The 16,810-nt window shown below is 38.9% G+C and overlaps 1 protein-coding gene across 10 annotated transcripts in view; it reads left to right on the forward strand.

Annotated features, from left to right (window-relative positions):
* The window catches only part of LOC149150458 (uncharacterized), a 405,388-nt gene that overhangs the window by 15,783 nt on the left and 372,795 nt on the right, over nucleotides 1-16,810 (forward strand). For all 10 annotated transcript variants that reach the window (XM_089440913.1, XM_089440910.1, XM_089440911.1 and 7 more), the window contains exon 3: nucleotides 8,828-8,894. In XM_089440913.1, coding sequence (XP_089297039.1) covers nucleotides 8,828-8,894 — 67 coding nt within the window. The remainder of the gene's footprint in view (nucleotides 1-8,827; nucleotides 8,895-16,810) is intronic.

The following is a 16,810-nucleotide window of genomic DNA, read 5'->3' on the forward strand; positions in this document are numbered from 1 at the left end:
AGAACACCAAATTTGGTTTAGAAGTTGGAAAGATATTCAATCTGCAAATTAACTACCCAGAAAATGGCCCTCAATTGTGAGGGTTGAAGATTGACTTAGCCCAAAAGAGTGATAAGACTTGCAAGTTGTTTTGGACAGCCAATATATGATCTAAAAGCAATGAATAGTCAATAAAAAACTCCTTTAGATCGACTGTAAATGATACAAGAGAGTTAAACTTGAATTTCACATATCCCAAGGTAAGGCTTGCCTCTGATTATTTCCAATTGTTGTAAATATTTTCCAGAACCTATAATCAGCCTTGAAATACTTGGAAATGATGTTAGCACAACAATATAGAGTCGTAAATTTTTCTTTGACCCAATATAATGGTTTTTAGTGTCAGCAAGTTATCATAGTTTTCTTATTTGTCAGAGTTTAATACTTGTTCATAAATGCATAAACTGAACTTATAAACGAAAACACATTGAATCATTTTCTTCAAATACTGAGTGAAAACTAGGAAAGCAAACCCATCCCAAAGAGAATGCCAATAGAGAGTAATTTATTTATTATGAGCTCACAGAAAAATGAGTTTACAACAAACTTTTTCTAGCAATAATTGACCGTACTTATCTTGGAAATCGTTTCCTTTCACCACCTGGAAACTAATATCCTTTTACAAACAAAGGAGGTTCTAGTTAACGCCCATAAAATAGGGTGGATTAATGCCACATGTACAATAGATGAGGATATATGCCTTTGCAAAGTGGATGCCCTTCTAGAAATGTGTCTCAAGTGGTCAAATTTTTGGTGATGATATTCTCTCAATAAATTTAAGAAGTACCATAGTTTTGTCAAATTTTGCTCAAATTTCTAGTATGACCACATTTCAAAAATCCCATGGCCATTTTACATCTAATGGAATTGATCTGGCACAATTTTGGGCATTTTTTTCAAAAGATAATTGCTGCTAAATCTGGTCGCTCTTAAAACATGTGCTAAAATCTTCCCAAGTGGACGTCCTCATCAAAAGTGAGATAGACATGGTCAAACACAGTACATTCCATCATCAAAATAATACAAGTCTACAAGATATCCTAAACAATATTCCACAAGATTCTCACATGTGCCGATCCGAGAAATGGGAAGGCCTTCCCCTTGAAATACTCCATCACATGCTCAAAAATGCTCCATGTCTGTGAGAGTTCAGACTCCAAAGGTGAGTTGCTCTTAAAACCATCCAATATCCTCCCCAATGATGCTAAATGAATGAAAGGTAGGTGTTGCCTGCTCATATCTACATGGCACGAAACGAAGACCCCTTTGCCCAATGGACAGGTCACCTATAATTTTTTTTGAAGATCATAAGTCCAGCAGGGCATTTCTGTCTCCTTTCTCTTTCTTCTTTCTATGCAAATTCTGTGCCCTTGTTGGGGAATTGTAGTAAATGACACTAGCATGATGAATTTATCTAACAGGCTTAGACCGTTGGGACCTGGTTACTTAGGAAGTCACTCTAGAGTGTATTTTTCACTTGATTAATTATTTTCGCTTTTCAGCGGTAAATAACTAATCATGTTTTTTCACTCAACCTCCAAAGCTGGAGTGCATCTTAATAGCTGGGCCTTGAGTGGTTTTCTAAGTCTAGGGTCAATATATATTACTATGCTAGGCATTTCCTGGAGTCTCATGGAATTGCATTAGGTATTTTTAGTATTTTGAATAATCAAAAATTTCCTGCAGAACGAGAATTTTTAATTAAATTTGTATGTAATAATTAAAAAGTGGCACTAGGAAATGTTGCGTGGCATGTGAGTACTCAAAATTCATACTCAGAGTACCAACATTATTCTAATACCCATTCTGGGGTGCAATTAATTGATTTTTTCTTACCAAAATTCACTTTTACTAAATAAGTGAGGAAAAAAGACGAAAAATACTGGGAACATGAGAACATGTTTTAGTTAACTAAAGTCACAAGCACTTGAGGTGAAGTGACAAGGCAGTCAAAGAAACAGTCAAAACATGAGTTAGTGGCCACATAAGAAGGCTGACCTGACTGCCATGTGGAGGCACGAGTTGGCTGCCTGCTACAGCCCATTTGGGAGGTCGAGTTGGGTCACATGGAGGGCTGTGTTTGCTTGTTTGAGATCACAGATTTGTTGCTAGTTTAAATTCAAGTCATAGTAAAGAGGAGTGGGATATGTGGCAGGCCCACTCCCACTCCCCATTCGAGATGCCTCTTGGCTGCCATATGCAGCTCACACATACTCATATGTAGGCTTCCTGAACAGTCCACACAATAGCTCATTTGACAACAAGTTAACACTTGGAGGTCGGCCGAGAGGTATCACAAGTTTAGTGGGAGTTTACTCCCCTTCACTTGCCCTATTTGCACACATTTAACAATGCTGCCTCTCTTGAAGATTTGTGCTGTCATCTTGGGATTGTCACTCTCACTTGGCAGCTCTCTTTTTCTTGGGATTTGCTCCCATTCTTCTATATATTGTGACCCCCTCTCTCATTGCAAGTGAGTGTTGTAAGCTTGAGCTTGGGGAATTGCTGTTGGTACTACTTTGCAATTGTTTTATCTATTAATGAAAGGCTTTGGAGGTCAAATGGTGTCAAGTATTGTGTTGTGTGCTTGAGTTGATTTGAGGTAATTTGTACATGTTTACTATTTGAATTGCTTACAATTTTGGAGGCGAGGCCCTACTAGGGGCATTGTTGTCCAAGGAGAAGGCTAGTAGTTGTTTACTACCTTCTTGCTTGGCTTACATTCTAGACTTGATTAGTACATGCATATTCTTGGTTGAATAAAATGTTTAATCTTGTCATTGTGTAAGTCATCACCTATGCTACTAATATTGCTTTGCAAGATGTTTCAAGTGTTGTATAGGTTGCCCTTAGCTTGGAGTTGGGGACATTCTCGGGTGAATTAACCATCTTCAAGCCTTCTTAAGGAGCACTAATCCCACCCACACCAAGGACTTCCAAAGGGATTCCAAAGGATCTCAAGAGGGCTTCAAAGGCCCTCCAAATTTCTTCCTTACTTCCTCATTTGAATTTCAAATATTTCTTGGTTCTCTTTCATGCTTTACATTGTCATATCAAGCATTTAAAGGCTAAAAATCACTGCTGTCCTAACAACAGTCGTTTTGGCTAAGAAAGACTAAGCCCCCATGGTCTTTCTTAGCAATTTAGAGTAGGAATTTGGTAGTTTAATTATAGAATTCTTACTAAGTATTGTTGGCTGTTATACGCTAACATTTTTCAAGTATTTTAAACTCATTTCCATCATATTTGAAGCTTGCTTGCTGGTTTTTAGCAGGTCCTTGTTTTTACAAGGGGAGATGTTGGCAAATTTCGTCCAGGATTAAACATTTGGAGCACCCAAAGAAGACTTATAACCTCCTACCTTGTAAACCAAGTGAGTTTCACCATTGTAACCTTCTAAGGAGCCATCTTGATCCCCTCGATTTCAAGGGAATCCATTTGTGACTCCATCAATCATTCTTCATTCCTTTATTCACAAGAGAATTCTTCTTCTCTTGATTTTGATCCCTTTATTCACAAGGGATTTCATCAAGCTGTAATACTCCCAATTAAAAATGACTCTGTTTGGCTAATGATTTTCTGAGTTTTATTTGGAATTGTCTGTGTTAATTTGTCAAACAGTTGTGGGTGCTTGGCTGTAGGTGCACATTCTTGAGTTTAATTTCAAATAAGTGTTTACAGTGACTAACACAGGTCAAGGGAATGTTTCAAGCAATATTATGTACTTTGGATTATACCCAGAAATATATATATAGCCCATACAAGTCTACACAACCATAACTTGAAGCATAAACAATCATTTCATTATCATGGCACTAGAATATACAATGAGCAGATGGAGTAGAAGAACCTGGTTGGAATTTAGCAGTATAAATTATAATATATTAGATGCTGTATGATGTGTTCCAGCAGCATAAAACTCAGAGAAATAGCTCCAGGGTATTTGTAATTCAGCCCCTTGTCACATAAAAAAAATCGGTCCACATAAAGGCTGACTGTACCACCTTCTAGGCCTGAGACAAATCAGATTTGCATTGACTGTAATTTATATGGCTGTTGGCACAATTCTATGGTAAGAATAATTTTGTTCATTAACCCTCATGTCCCTGGAAGATTAGAGTACTGGAACAATGTAAAATTCGGCCTCCCTTGTAATGAATTAGCCCTCTTAAATGACAAAATGCTGCCTCACTGTTTGGCACTGAAAAATCTGAAGGTGATTTTTATGTCTAGTTTGTCTCTTGCTATGTCACAAGGTTCGTCGAACTTTAACCTTGAGGTTCGAATTTTGGCGAACCTTAAAAAAAATTTTAGGTTCGGCGAACCTCATAGCCGTTGACCAAGTCCATAGATCAAAACTCATAACTTCCTGTCGCAACTCAAGCTTGTAATTTATCCTTGCAGTTTCCATGTCTGTGATAGCATTTTTGATGTTTACTGATGTTGATTTCTTACTAGTTTATCGTATAATTCATTTTAAATTAATATATATAGATGAACCTAATGACACACCTCATCAAAACATTCGAACTCAAACCGAACCTAATCATTGTCGAACCCGAACCATGTGACATTGGTCTCTTGGATGAAGGATGAACCACAAACAACACAGCCTTCTTGAAACCAATAATTGGCCTACTGCAAACCCTTCAATCAACCGGCTCCCAATTCTGAGTGCAAATACACCAGCTCAACTTCTCTCTAATGGAGGCAATACACACTCTCTTTGGTACTGCGAATTCTGGGCACAGATAAGACTGGAAGCAACTCAGTTTCCTCCTTATATCTGAATAACTCAACCCCTGGTTTATGTAATAAAATACTCGGCCCTGAACAAGTCTACTTGGCCTCATAGAACTGGAGAGGATTCTATCCTTGGATTCTGGCAGACAATTGGTTCCTCAAATGATACAACTCGTCCTTGATATCACTTCCGGAATCACCCTCCTAATTCTTGCTACTCGGTCCCTTGGAAAAGGAATTGAGCTTGGCCTTGGAAGACTATGAAGCCCTGCAAACAAATAAATTATAGTGCTGAAGATTCTCTGCAATTAAACACAATGGAAGATCTGAAATAATCTTCCCAACAAGCTAACTAGGGTGGCACTCGAAGTCCACTGAAATTAGCTAATGAGTTTCGTTTGAAAGTTGAAACTCTGAACTCGCTTGAGCTTCTTCACAATGTCAAATAGAAATGATAGAATAGAATGATTTGCTATTGAGCCCATCCTCCTTTTATAATTCTCCATTGAGCCTTCCTCTAGCTTCTAGAATCTCCCTTTTTTTCCTATTATTTTATTGGCGGGGCCCATTTTCCACTAGGAGACCTTTTACTGCCATTTTGAATAAAAGAAATAAATTAATAATCTGCCTCCTTTCTCAATAAAATATTAATTTGCCACCATTCTCCAATAAAATAATGATTTTCGTCCATTCTCCATTAAAATATTATGTTGCTGCCATTCTCCATAAAATAATATGTCTCCGCTCTTATCTACAAAATAATATTTTCTCTTTTATTTAATATTGCAAAAAATTGTCAAAACCCCTTAGTCATTTTTTTGCACGCACAAAAATTGGGCATATTACAGTTCCCCCCACCAAAAATTGCTTGTCCTTAAGCAATATCATCCTATGCTGCTACTCCACATGCTAGCCTAATGCCAGGGTCCCAAATGCGCCATTGAACCACCCCTCACTGCGGCACCATCCCCACATGAATAAATCCTGTGACACTAGGGTCCCAAACCATCCTGACCCATGGGAAGCCTCCTTCACTCCACTCGCTGTCCCATAAGACAAAGTCGCCAGAAGCCCTCTGCATACGTAGAGCACCTTGACAATGTAAAATCCCGAGCAAACCCTCGAGAAGCTGCCCTCCTGAGTAAACAACCTCGTGCACTTCAAGAGTAGACTCATGACGATTCTGAATCTCCTTGTTGCCCCCTTTGCACCTTCCTCAAACTTGGCACACTTGAGTGGAAGTCATTCTCCACCCAACAATTTAGATGCCGCTCTCAATGCCTTGTGCCATTGTCAAAACTCCTTAGTCATTTATTTGCACGCACAAAAATTGGGCATATTACAGTCCTCCACGCCCAAAATTGCTTGTCCTCAAGCAATATCATCCTATGCTGCTACTCCACACGCCGGCCTAATGCCAAGGTCCCAAATGTGCCATTGAACCACCCCTTGCTGCGACACCATCCCCACATGAATAAATCTTGTGAAAGTAGGGTCCCAAACCATCCTGACCCATGGGAATCCTTCTTCGCTCCACTCGCTGCCCCATAAGACAACATTGCCAAAAGCCCTGTGCATAAATAGAGCATCTTGACAATGTAAAATCCCGAGCAGACCCTCGAGAAGTTGCCCTCCTGAGTAAACGATCTCGTGCACTTCAAGAGTAGACTCATGAAGATTTGGATCTCCTTGTTGCCCCCTTTGCACCTTCCTCAGACTTGGCACACTTGAGTGGAAGTCCTTCTCCACCCAACAATTTAGATGCCTCTCTCAATGCCTTATGCCCTTGTGTGTTGTTATTTTCTTCCTTGGCCTAGCCCTTTTTTATAAGCTTGAGTTATGACTGAATCCATAACCCTAATCTCCAAAGAGATTGACAACTATGATTAGATCTTGCCTCACTTGAGATCGATGGTTGAGATTCATCTAATTCACTAATGCAAATAACCTTTGCATTAGATTATATTAAATTCACTTTTTCCTTATAAAGGAAATTACCTTAATTGTTTAAGTAATTAGAGAGGTTCAAGGGTTCATTAGGTGACTTTTACATGCCTAGACACTAAGGCCTGTGCAAAAGTACTTGCCTGAGCTACAAACATCAAGACACATGTACGTGGGAAACAATAAAATATGAGGGCTGTCCCTTAAGTCTACTCCAAGACCAAGTCGCATCGTTAGAGTAAGCCTCCAAAATTGTGCCAAGGATGTGGTAAGGTGGCATGTGTACCTCCTAAGAGAAATACTTCAATCAATTGATATAATATGTGTGAAACAATGTTCTCCAAGTGGCATGTATGGCATCCCAAGGTGACACACCCTCTTCATGTGTAACAAACTCATCAACATGTGTGCAAATGAATGAACCCGAGGGAGAAAGAGTCAAATATCAATATAATAGCGTGATGATACATGTGCCATGTCAAAAAAACCTTAACCACCTACAATAAGAAGGGGAACAACCTCATCTCAAGAACTAACAATATATAAGAAGGGGCACCTCAACATGTGTGCATAAAGGGCAGTGCTCCATCAAAATGCCATGACCCACCTCCAAAGGACACAATTCCCATGTGTAAACAGGCAATTAGACCAAGCACTCTATCCAAGAAGGTTCCATGTGTTCAAAAGGAAGTCGGATTGTCTTAAGGTGATCATATCTATTATCAACATGGAATATGTGCATAAAGGGGAGCATGCTGCCAAGGCTCAAAACCATAGCATACCTCTCCAATAATGTGAAATAATCATAAAAAAATCATAACATGAGCTAGTGCACTCTCTCACTAGGAGGTAATCTTGTCAATTGCATCAGTGATCACGTCTAAACCATAGTATAAAGGCCAATACACTAGGCACTCTCCAATAGAGTGATGTAACCATAAAGTGTGCCATTATCAAGTGAAATATAACCCAATTTACTAAGAGAAATCATCACCTAGGAAAAATATGTCATCAGTCTCATTTAATCATGTCTCATCAAATGAAGTGCTTGTATCACATATCCACTGTAGCATCATACGATTAGAGATACATTAAAATATCACTGGTGCTCCTTCTAGGCTCTAGGGATGTAGTCAATTATCTCTGCGCTCTCCGCTTCCCTTTGGACATTACACACCTAATGGTTGAGCAGTTATTATGAAATACCATAAGGGTAATGTCGGGGTAAGTGTGTGCGTCCATAAAATAGCCCTGCATCTGTCAACTGATCAACAATCTCATCAGAATATTTGTCTTATGCAATTGGACATGACCTATGCAATATGAGGGGTAATATGGTGAGCGTGTCGTGGGTTCCATGAAGACCTTGCAGGAATGTGCAACAAGTTGTTCTGCTGTGGAAAGTTGCGACCTTGTAGGAGTTGAGTTGGAGCTTTATGAAGGATGCAAAGCAAAGTCACGAATTTGTAAAGTTTGTGATGCAAAATGTCACAACTTAGTAAAGTTTGTGATGTAAAATGTGCAAGCAACATAAGGTAGGGTCATTTAGACTGTGTGGATGGATACTCTTCATGATGCCAATTTTGGCAACATTTTATTAGGTGACTTGAGATTTTTCTTAGAATCAAGTTTTGAGAATATTCTAGGATTAAAATTCAATGCGTTTTTTGTTGGATTCAAAACCATAGTTAATGTTTTGTTTACGTTATGGAATAGCATTGTATTGCTTTTGGGGAGGGCTTGGTAAAGGGCAGGAATGCGGAAAACCACTACCTGTGTAATGGTGGGTCCCCACCTTTTTGCTAATCTGTCTGTTGGAATTGTAGTAGACTTATTGCTGTCAAATAGACTACAAGATTATACCATCTTGGATGTAGATTGTGATAATGATATTGTTTAGTATTTGTATTATGGTATTAGGATGTTATGTAAATCGATGTACTTTCTTTGCCAATCATGGTTTTCCTCAAATTGGTTTCACTGGTTCACTGTAGTGTCAAGACTCAAGATGTTAGGGTGGAAAAAAAACTAGTGAGTTTCATGCCAGTTTTTAAAATATTCTAGGATTGAAAGTGAACTTCATTTTGATGATTTTTTGCAGATGTTGGTCCAGCTATGGATGCAGCATTCAATGCTGAGTGTCTTGTTTTAGCAGTTGGTCTGTGGAGGTTAGTTTGGCCGAGGAAAGTAATATCTCTTGTTAGAATGCACATTGATCTTCTTGGTTGATTTTATGCTGAGTATGTTTGGAAAATATTAACATTTGTTGATTGTTAACTTGGTCTAGAGATTGGAATTTTTAATAGTTTTGAGGTGATTGAATCAATTTGGGTTCATTGCAAGCACATAGTTCTTTGACTTTTATTTTTTCATCATGTTCACATTTTTGATTTATGTATTTCATTTTGATTTACAGCATACACTTCCTTTTGTGTGTCTATGATAAGTTTTGAATTATGTTGTAGATTGGATTTGTATTGTCAACATTTTTTATGGGTTAATGTCAGCATTTGATATTAATGTAAATTGTTCTCGTTGTTATTGCATATACCATGCATATATGACGATCCTTGGACCTTAAGAAAATAAGGTTCCTATTGTACACCAATTTATCAATTCAAGCAGATTGGTGCCAAGCTATCTTCCTTGTACCTCTGAAACTGGAGGAATTTTATCCCATCAGAACTTGCTTATTTTTTCTTGACTCAAATAGTTAGAAATTAAATCATTAGTTTTTAAGGTGGAAATTAAGATCATTACAGGAATTCTAAGGTAACTATATAAGAGGTGTTGGAAACACAGAGGGGGGTGAATCAGTATATCCTTTTACAATTGTTATTTTATACCATTTAAGATCACTTGAAAACCAAAACACAAAATGAACAACAAAAGAACAGCTTTATTAAAAAGAATGGGAAGGACTCCAATCCACTTTTACGTTAATCAATTTATACAATAAGACTTATAATTTATTCAGGGCTCCAACCCTAGATGAAGACTCCAATCTTCAGTCAAACCAGGCTCCAACCTGTACTATACCAAGCTCCAACTTGGTCTTCTTAAGGACTCCAATCCTCTCAACAATTTAGGCTCCAACCTAGTTTTCCACAAGGCTCCAACCTTGTGTGAGGACTCCAATCCTCTAGGGCTCCAACCCTCTTAGTCTGTTTCAATTCTTCAAGGTAGCTACAAAGCTGCTTCAAGTCTTCCAAGGGCTTCTTCAAACAAGACTTAAAAAGTTTCTTCCAACAAGGCTCCAATAATGCTTCTAGGATGTCTTCAACTGGTCTTCAAGATTTCCTCAAGAACAATTCCAAAAGATCTCCATTATGTCCTCAAAAACAGTTCCAAAAGGTCTTCAATATGTCTTCAAGAATTCACAAGTTCAATTTCAATCTGGCTCTATGATATTGTCTCCAAGACTGTTTTGTCATCAGCTAACAAATCACCTGCTAGATGGTCTTCAAAGATCTCTTCAATACACCTTCAAGGGTTCAAGGATTGCTTCAGAATGGTGCTCTTCAAACTGCTTAAGAAGCCTCTTCAAGGGCCCACAAGACTGCTCTTCAAGCTCAACAAGACTGCTCTTCAAGGATCTTCAAGTGCACTTCAACAGGCAACACCATAATGTCTCCAGAGTCTGCCCAAGATAGCCTTCAAGTCTGCTTCAATTGCTCTTCTTTTCTGCTATACTTCTGTTCCAATGGTGTAACAAGGCAATTCAATAATCTGCCTTGATGCAAAAACACTGTCCTCTGAATGATGTCTAATAGACTGCTTCTCAAGGGATCCCCACACTGCCAACCAGTGAAACATGAAATCTCTGATCACTCGTGATTAATCGCTAGTCAAACTCTGCTCTTACCTTAAACGATCCGATTCAACTTTGGGCGAGTCAAACTCGCGTTGACCGAGTTTGACTTGTGGTCAATGCGAGTTTGACTCGTGACTGACCGATTAATTGCGATTTAGGCAACTGAGGCGATTTTCAGCCCTTGACTCGGCGAGCACAAGTTTTAACTTTTAGGGTTGCCGCATTGTTTGCTGCGTGGTTTAGTTAGGTTAGAAATTAAACGCTGGTCTGTAACTCACTGTTCACTGCTCAGGCCCGACAACTCATAGGTCGAGAAGGTAATAGAGGCATGGTTTCAGTTTCAGTTTACTCCGCTCCGCGTAATAGAGGCGTAGTGTGCAGTGTGCTCTAGCGTTAGCTTTAGCGTGTTCTCTGTCAGAGATTTTAGTAGCAAACCATTATCGTATCATTTCAGCAGCAATCAAGAGATGTCAGTTACTGCTTTTTTACTGATTAGTATGCAGTATTTTATAAACTTTTTGAAGCATATGTTTCTGGTTCTATGTAGTCACTGGTTAGGAGTCAGGACTTGGTACTTTCAATCATGTTTGGACTCATAACATATATGAGATACTTATTCATTCATGATATTTTGGACATCTGTTGATATTATGCATTGTTTGGACATGGCTTTATTGAATATCAATGGAAAATGTTTTTTTATCTCAACATATGTGTTATCTTTATTTATTGAATTCACCGATTTTTTCCCGATCTGATTAAAACTCTTCGCTCTTTTGCCTCGCCGATTTATTGTCGATTCCGAGTCTGGTAATATTGCTGCCAACCGTGTGTTACAGGACCAAACTGCTAAGACAGTCACAGATACAATAAGTAATGTCACTAAGATATGACACTGTCCAAGTCTTTTTCTTTAGTTACAGGTCCGTATTGAGCACAGGACAAAGATATTGTCACAGGTCCGAGCTGCTAGAAGTCACACACAAGACAACTGCCTCAGGTTCAACAGGTCCGAGATACTCGTCTGAAGTTACATGCCACAGGTACAAAGTTACCTTTATCTCTACAGGTCCGTGGTTCTTTGGCTCAGATCTGAGATACAGGCCTGCCACAGGTCCAAGAGACTTTCTGCTACAGGTTCGAAGTATTTGGTCAACCACAGGTCCGAATTATAGGCTCAGGTCTGAAGTGCTATCACAGGTACGAAATCTCTTGCTCAAATTAGCCCAAAAAATGTCCCAGAAGTTCTCCACAGGTCCGAAATCTCTTGTTCAAATTAGCCTATAAATTGTGCCAGATTTACACCAAAAAGATTCTACAGGAGCAGCCTGAATTTCTCCAAATTGCCCTAGTATTCTCACAATAAATGCCCAATAAACATTTTCCAAAATGGCCTGAAATTGCCCTCTGTAGTAGTAGTCTGAATCTTCACTTGTTCTCATACTTCATTAATCTTCATCAAGTTGGATCCTAGAATGAGGAGTTCGGTTTGGTATAAATACTTGTTTGAGTATGTTTGCGAAGAGACACGTCTGTTGGAGTTTGAGCTGAGCTGTGAATCCATGATGAAGCCGACCTAAATTTTATTTATTGTTAATGTCTGCTAGCTGATTGAGGATCCTTCACAAGCTTGTAATATCTGTCTATCCTTTAAGAGAGCGATATTCTTGTTGCTTGGACCCTGACAAAAAGAATAGGGTGGTCTTCTTTGCAGTGAAAATTCCATATTGAAAGGGAAAATCTCAAATAGTACTTGTGACATAAGTGGAATTGACATCACAGAGTAAATATTGGTATTCTATAGCTTTGACAGCCAATTATGGGAAGGTTTTTCATCCTTTGCTTGTCATTGTAATTCCCTTCCTGATTTTGCAGGCAACATTGCTCAAGAGAGCCACAGTAAGCAGTGGGATATCACACCTATCACATCCTCATAAACAACAAATAATCATTCCACTGTCATGCTCACCTTCCTGACTTAGTTCCACCTTTAGATTAATTCCCCCTAGGGTTTCATCATTTTCTTCAACTAGGGCTTCTTCATCATATATTGCTAGGGCTTCATCTATGCGCTTAGGGTTTCATCATCTTCAATAGTGCTAGGTCTTCAACAATGCTTAGGGCTTCATTGCTAGGGCTTGCCAATCTTCTAAAGTTTGCCATCATCAACCTTCTAGGGCTTGCAATCATCAATGACACCATTTACATGAAGGTTGCTTTAACGATGCTGGACATCATATTGACATCAATGACCATTGACAACCTTATCCAACAATCTCCCCCTTTGTAATTGATGGCAATACTCTCGCCTATTTAGTATTCTCTTCACTTTTGACATTAATGGCAAATGGGGTGCTTTTTCTGCCAGTGTCTTTCCATCAAGTGCTCCCCCTATCATTATTCTTTTCTCCTTTTGACAATGTGGTACGAGAGAGATGATCCTTAATTTCCATTTCTTCAAGTGATCTGTCAGCTACTCCCCCTACCTTTTTTGACTCTTCTTACTCTCTTTTTGCTTGTGGAATTCAAGGCAAATATCATTGCTTTCTCTGCATTCGTGTGAAGACATCTTCAACAATGATTCATCGGACTTATCATTCAGACTTATAGACTTGCTCCCCCTGAGCTTTGTATGCCACTGAAAAAGAATGAATTTCATTTTGAAGCAAATGATAAACATGTGAAGCATTCTGCAAGATTATGACATCGTTTGAATCCATTGAATTCAAGGTACTGCCATTTGTAAGAGAGGCCAATTGTTCAAGCAAGGTATTCTCTGCAACATTCTTGAGAGAGTTTTAGTAGATCCCTTAAGTAAACATCTCATCATAGCCATCAGAAGATATATCTTTGTGTCACATAGAATGACTAGAAGTCCACATATGACTCATCAAAGAATTTCACAGGGCTTATCCAGAAGAACATATTGATTTTTGGTAGCATAGGATGTGCTCTAGCCATGAAATTTGGTGGAGAGGCTAAGGCATATGAGATCTACAAGACCCATAAATCGTTTGGAGAAATTCCACCCGGATGAAGAGATATTAAAATAATTAATATTTTTAATGGGTCCCTAAGTTTAAACTTAGGAAAATAAAAATATTAATGTGTATTAATATAATATGGGTGAGAAAGTTCTAAGTGATGAGGATCAAGCCAGTTCTAATCTTAGCCGTTTATAAGGGATTTAATCTCCACCATTGATTTGTCAATAGGAAAAGTATAAGAGGAGGCTTGAGGGTTAGTTGGAGACACACCAAGAGAGATCAAGAATTCGATTTTCTGTGGCTGGGTTTGCTGAGGAAATCGAGTGAGTGATCAGTTGCAGTGAGGGGTAGTTTAGCAAGGGATTTCGATCCAAGGCTGAAGAATACATATCAGAGAGGCAACAAAGTGCTGGAAGAGGCAGCGCAAAGCCTAGGAGGGCTGACGCAGAGGCTAAGGAGGCCAGCTCAGAGCACGCAGAGGGCCGTAGAGGCTAACGCAGAGGACGCAGAGGGCTTCAAAGGTAGCGCTGGGAGATTCTGTGGGGCAGACTGGGAGCTGATCAGCTGATGCAGAGCCGAGGAAGGGTGACGCAGTTCCTGAAGGGTGACATTGTTCTAGAGGAGTGCTTGGAGTAGCTTTTGCTGTCCAGCACGAGGAACAGTTAGTCACTGTGGGATTGTTCATCCGGTTGCTGATTTGCTGGAATATCTGTCTCTGGAGAGAGGTACTATTGCCGAGGATATTCTCTGAAGGGTGAGCCATTTCTGGCACCCTAGTTGTATTAAAAAAATTTGGTTAATAATAAAACCCTCATATATGCTGAATCGGTTTTCACAAATTGGGTTTTTCCGGGGACGATTGTCCAAAAAATAACGGTGTCCCTTGTGTTGTCTCAATTTATTTCAGTTGTTGGTCTGTATATCTGTGAAGGCTGCATTTGTGTTTACTTAGATGTTTATGCAATTAAATAACTTGTTAATGTAAAGAACTAGGAGATAGTAAACCAGAAATTGCAGTAGGGGTTTTTGATGTATTAGATTCAGGAATTTTCACAGAACTTTCCTTGCAACCTCAACTATCTTTTGCCTTGGAGATGTATAACAACTTTTATCCTCTTGCTGCTCTCGACCTACTAGCAATCTTATCCGTTTGTCTATCTACTTTCTCATGCATTTGAGAGTGAGATAACTTGGAACTGCTTTTACTTTTATGACCTTAGGCATTTTTTTTGTCACTAAATAAACCGCATGTCATCTGCCTCCACTGATATCTGAACTCACTGTTTTGGGGGGAGAATACAATTTATTCCTATCTGATTTTTGAGACCACTCCTCTTCATTGTTTTCATATACCAAACTAATATTATTGCTCTAGTGTCAAGCAAGTGGGATCTAGAGAGATTTTCTATGTTGCACATCATGGGAATTGTACTGTAATTCCTAAACTTCTTGATTGAATATTGCAATCCTTTCCTTTGCAGATATATACAACGTTTATGGTGTAGTATTCAAGGAGAGACATTCATTCTACAAAACCTGGTTCCTTTTGGCACAAAATTATTGTTAAGATGTTTTGTGGCTGTAGCCATTCATTCATTTACATTTTGATGTGGTCACTGTCGCTGCACAAACTAGTAGGCCTTGTAAAGAGGCGAAAACTAAAGGGCACAACAACACCTCGGACAGAGGCCCACTGCCAACACAACCTAAGTCCCCTACTCTTCTCGGATTTTCACTGACGAGAGGAGTCCCAGTATTACTCACTCGTGATAGATGTGTCTTCGGTAGGTTTGAAGTGAGGAAATCTGGCTCATTCAATGGAAAGGTTCAACAAAAGTATGAGCTTTGGGAGAAGCTAGTAAGAATTTCCACGAAAAACCCCTTTGAAAGATAGCTACACAACACTTAGGCTTGAGATATATGACGAGATATGAGAGCATCCAAGGTCATGGTATATAAGAGAAAAGGCAATGAATGATTTACTTCACCAAGTACTAAAGCATATGCCTTCAAAGAATCCCCAAGTTGAAGGATTAGCTTCTAGGGTTCCCTCTTGATGTGACAACTAGGGCATCAAATTTACGGAGAATCCACCGTGGGAATTCCACCAAAACTTGAGCACCTTTAGAGGAGACACAAAGGAAGATTTCTATCGAAGCCAAACTCAAAAATTCTTCCTCAAGAGATTTCGCACCAAGCCTTAGATGGCCTCCTTATCCTTAAAGGGACAAATTTTTGGAAGAGAAAAGGAAGAAAATTTTATGTGTGACCACCAAGGGACTTTGACTAGTGCCTAGACCATTGGGAGTATGGAGTCATGGGTGCTTATAATTGGCTAAATTGACCTTTAAGGAGGCTAAAAGAGGAAGCCCTAGTTACCCCTTTCAACAATTACCTTCTTTAGCATTAGTTAATGAAGTTTCATGGATTTAAATGCAATCATTATCCACTAGGAACATTCTTTCCACATCATCAATGAGTAACACATGCAAAACTTCCCAAGATTAAAATTTTGAAATTTTTTCAATAAACAAAGTGCGAATTCTTATCATGAGAACAAATTCCATGCATTAGACATTATTTGCAAGATAATTTCACCATAAAGAAACACTTACAAGACAATGTAGAGTATATCCATTCATTAACAACACATTAGAAGCTCCAAAAAGATAACAAGATAGATCCAAACATCAAAGTGCATCCCAAAGACATCCAAAAATCTGCTCCAATTGCAGGTCCGAATTCACTAATTAGGCCCAAAAATCCAATTTCATTCACTAATTAGGTCTGAATTTACTAATTGGATATCATTTGTGAACATTTCATTCAATTTGCTTATCATTGCCACGTCTATTGTTTATGAATGATCATGGTGTTTATGGTTATATACTTGTGAAATCATTTACATGCTTTGAGGTACAAGCTATGATTTGTTTATGATTGGATACTTCTTGGGTAATAAAACTTGATTTAGTTTAACTTAGCTTAAGTGAAGCCTTAGTCTTTTTTGTCTCATAGGGTCCACCCCCCTTGGCTTCGCTAGGAGTTAGCCTAGACATGGGAGTTGATAATTGAGTGTCAACTACTCAACTTGAGACTTACCCCCAAGGCCACACGAAGTGGAGTTAAAAATTTTCTCCACGTTAACTGGTTGTGGATTTAGGCGACAATAGTAGGCATGTGTGGTCCTTAAGTGTAACAACCTTGGTCAAATGGTCCAAAAGAGCAAAAGTTGACCCCTTAAAATGAGTGATGATGTGGCATGTGTGGTATCCAAGGAGTG

The sequence above is a fragment of the Pinus tabuliformis genome, chromosome 9 (assembly GCF_031772625.1).
Source record: "Pinus tabuliformis cultivar Carrire ecotype Pingquan chromosome 9, CPIR1, whole genome shotgun sequence".
Lineage (NCBI taxonomy): Eukaryota > Viridiplantae > Streptophyta > Pinopsida > Pinales > Pinaceae > Pinus > Pinus tabuliformis.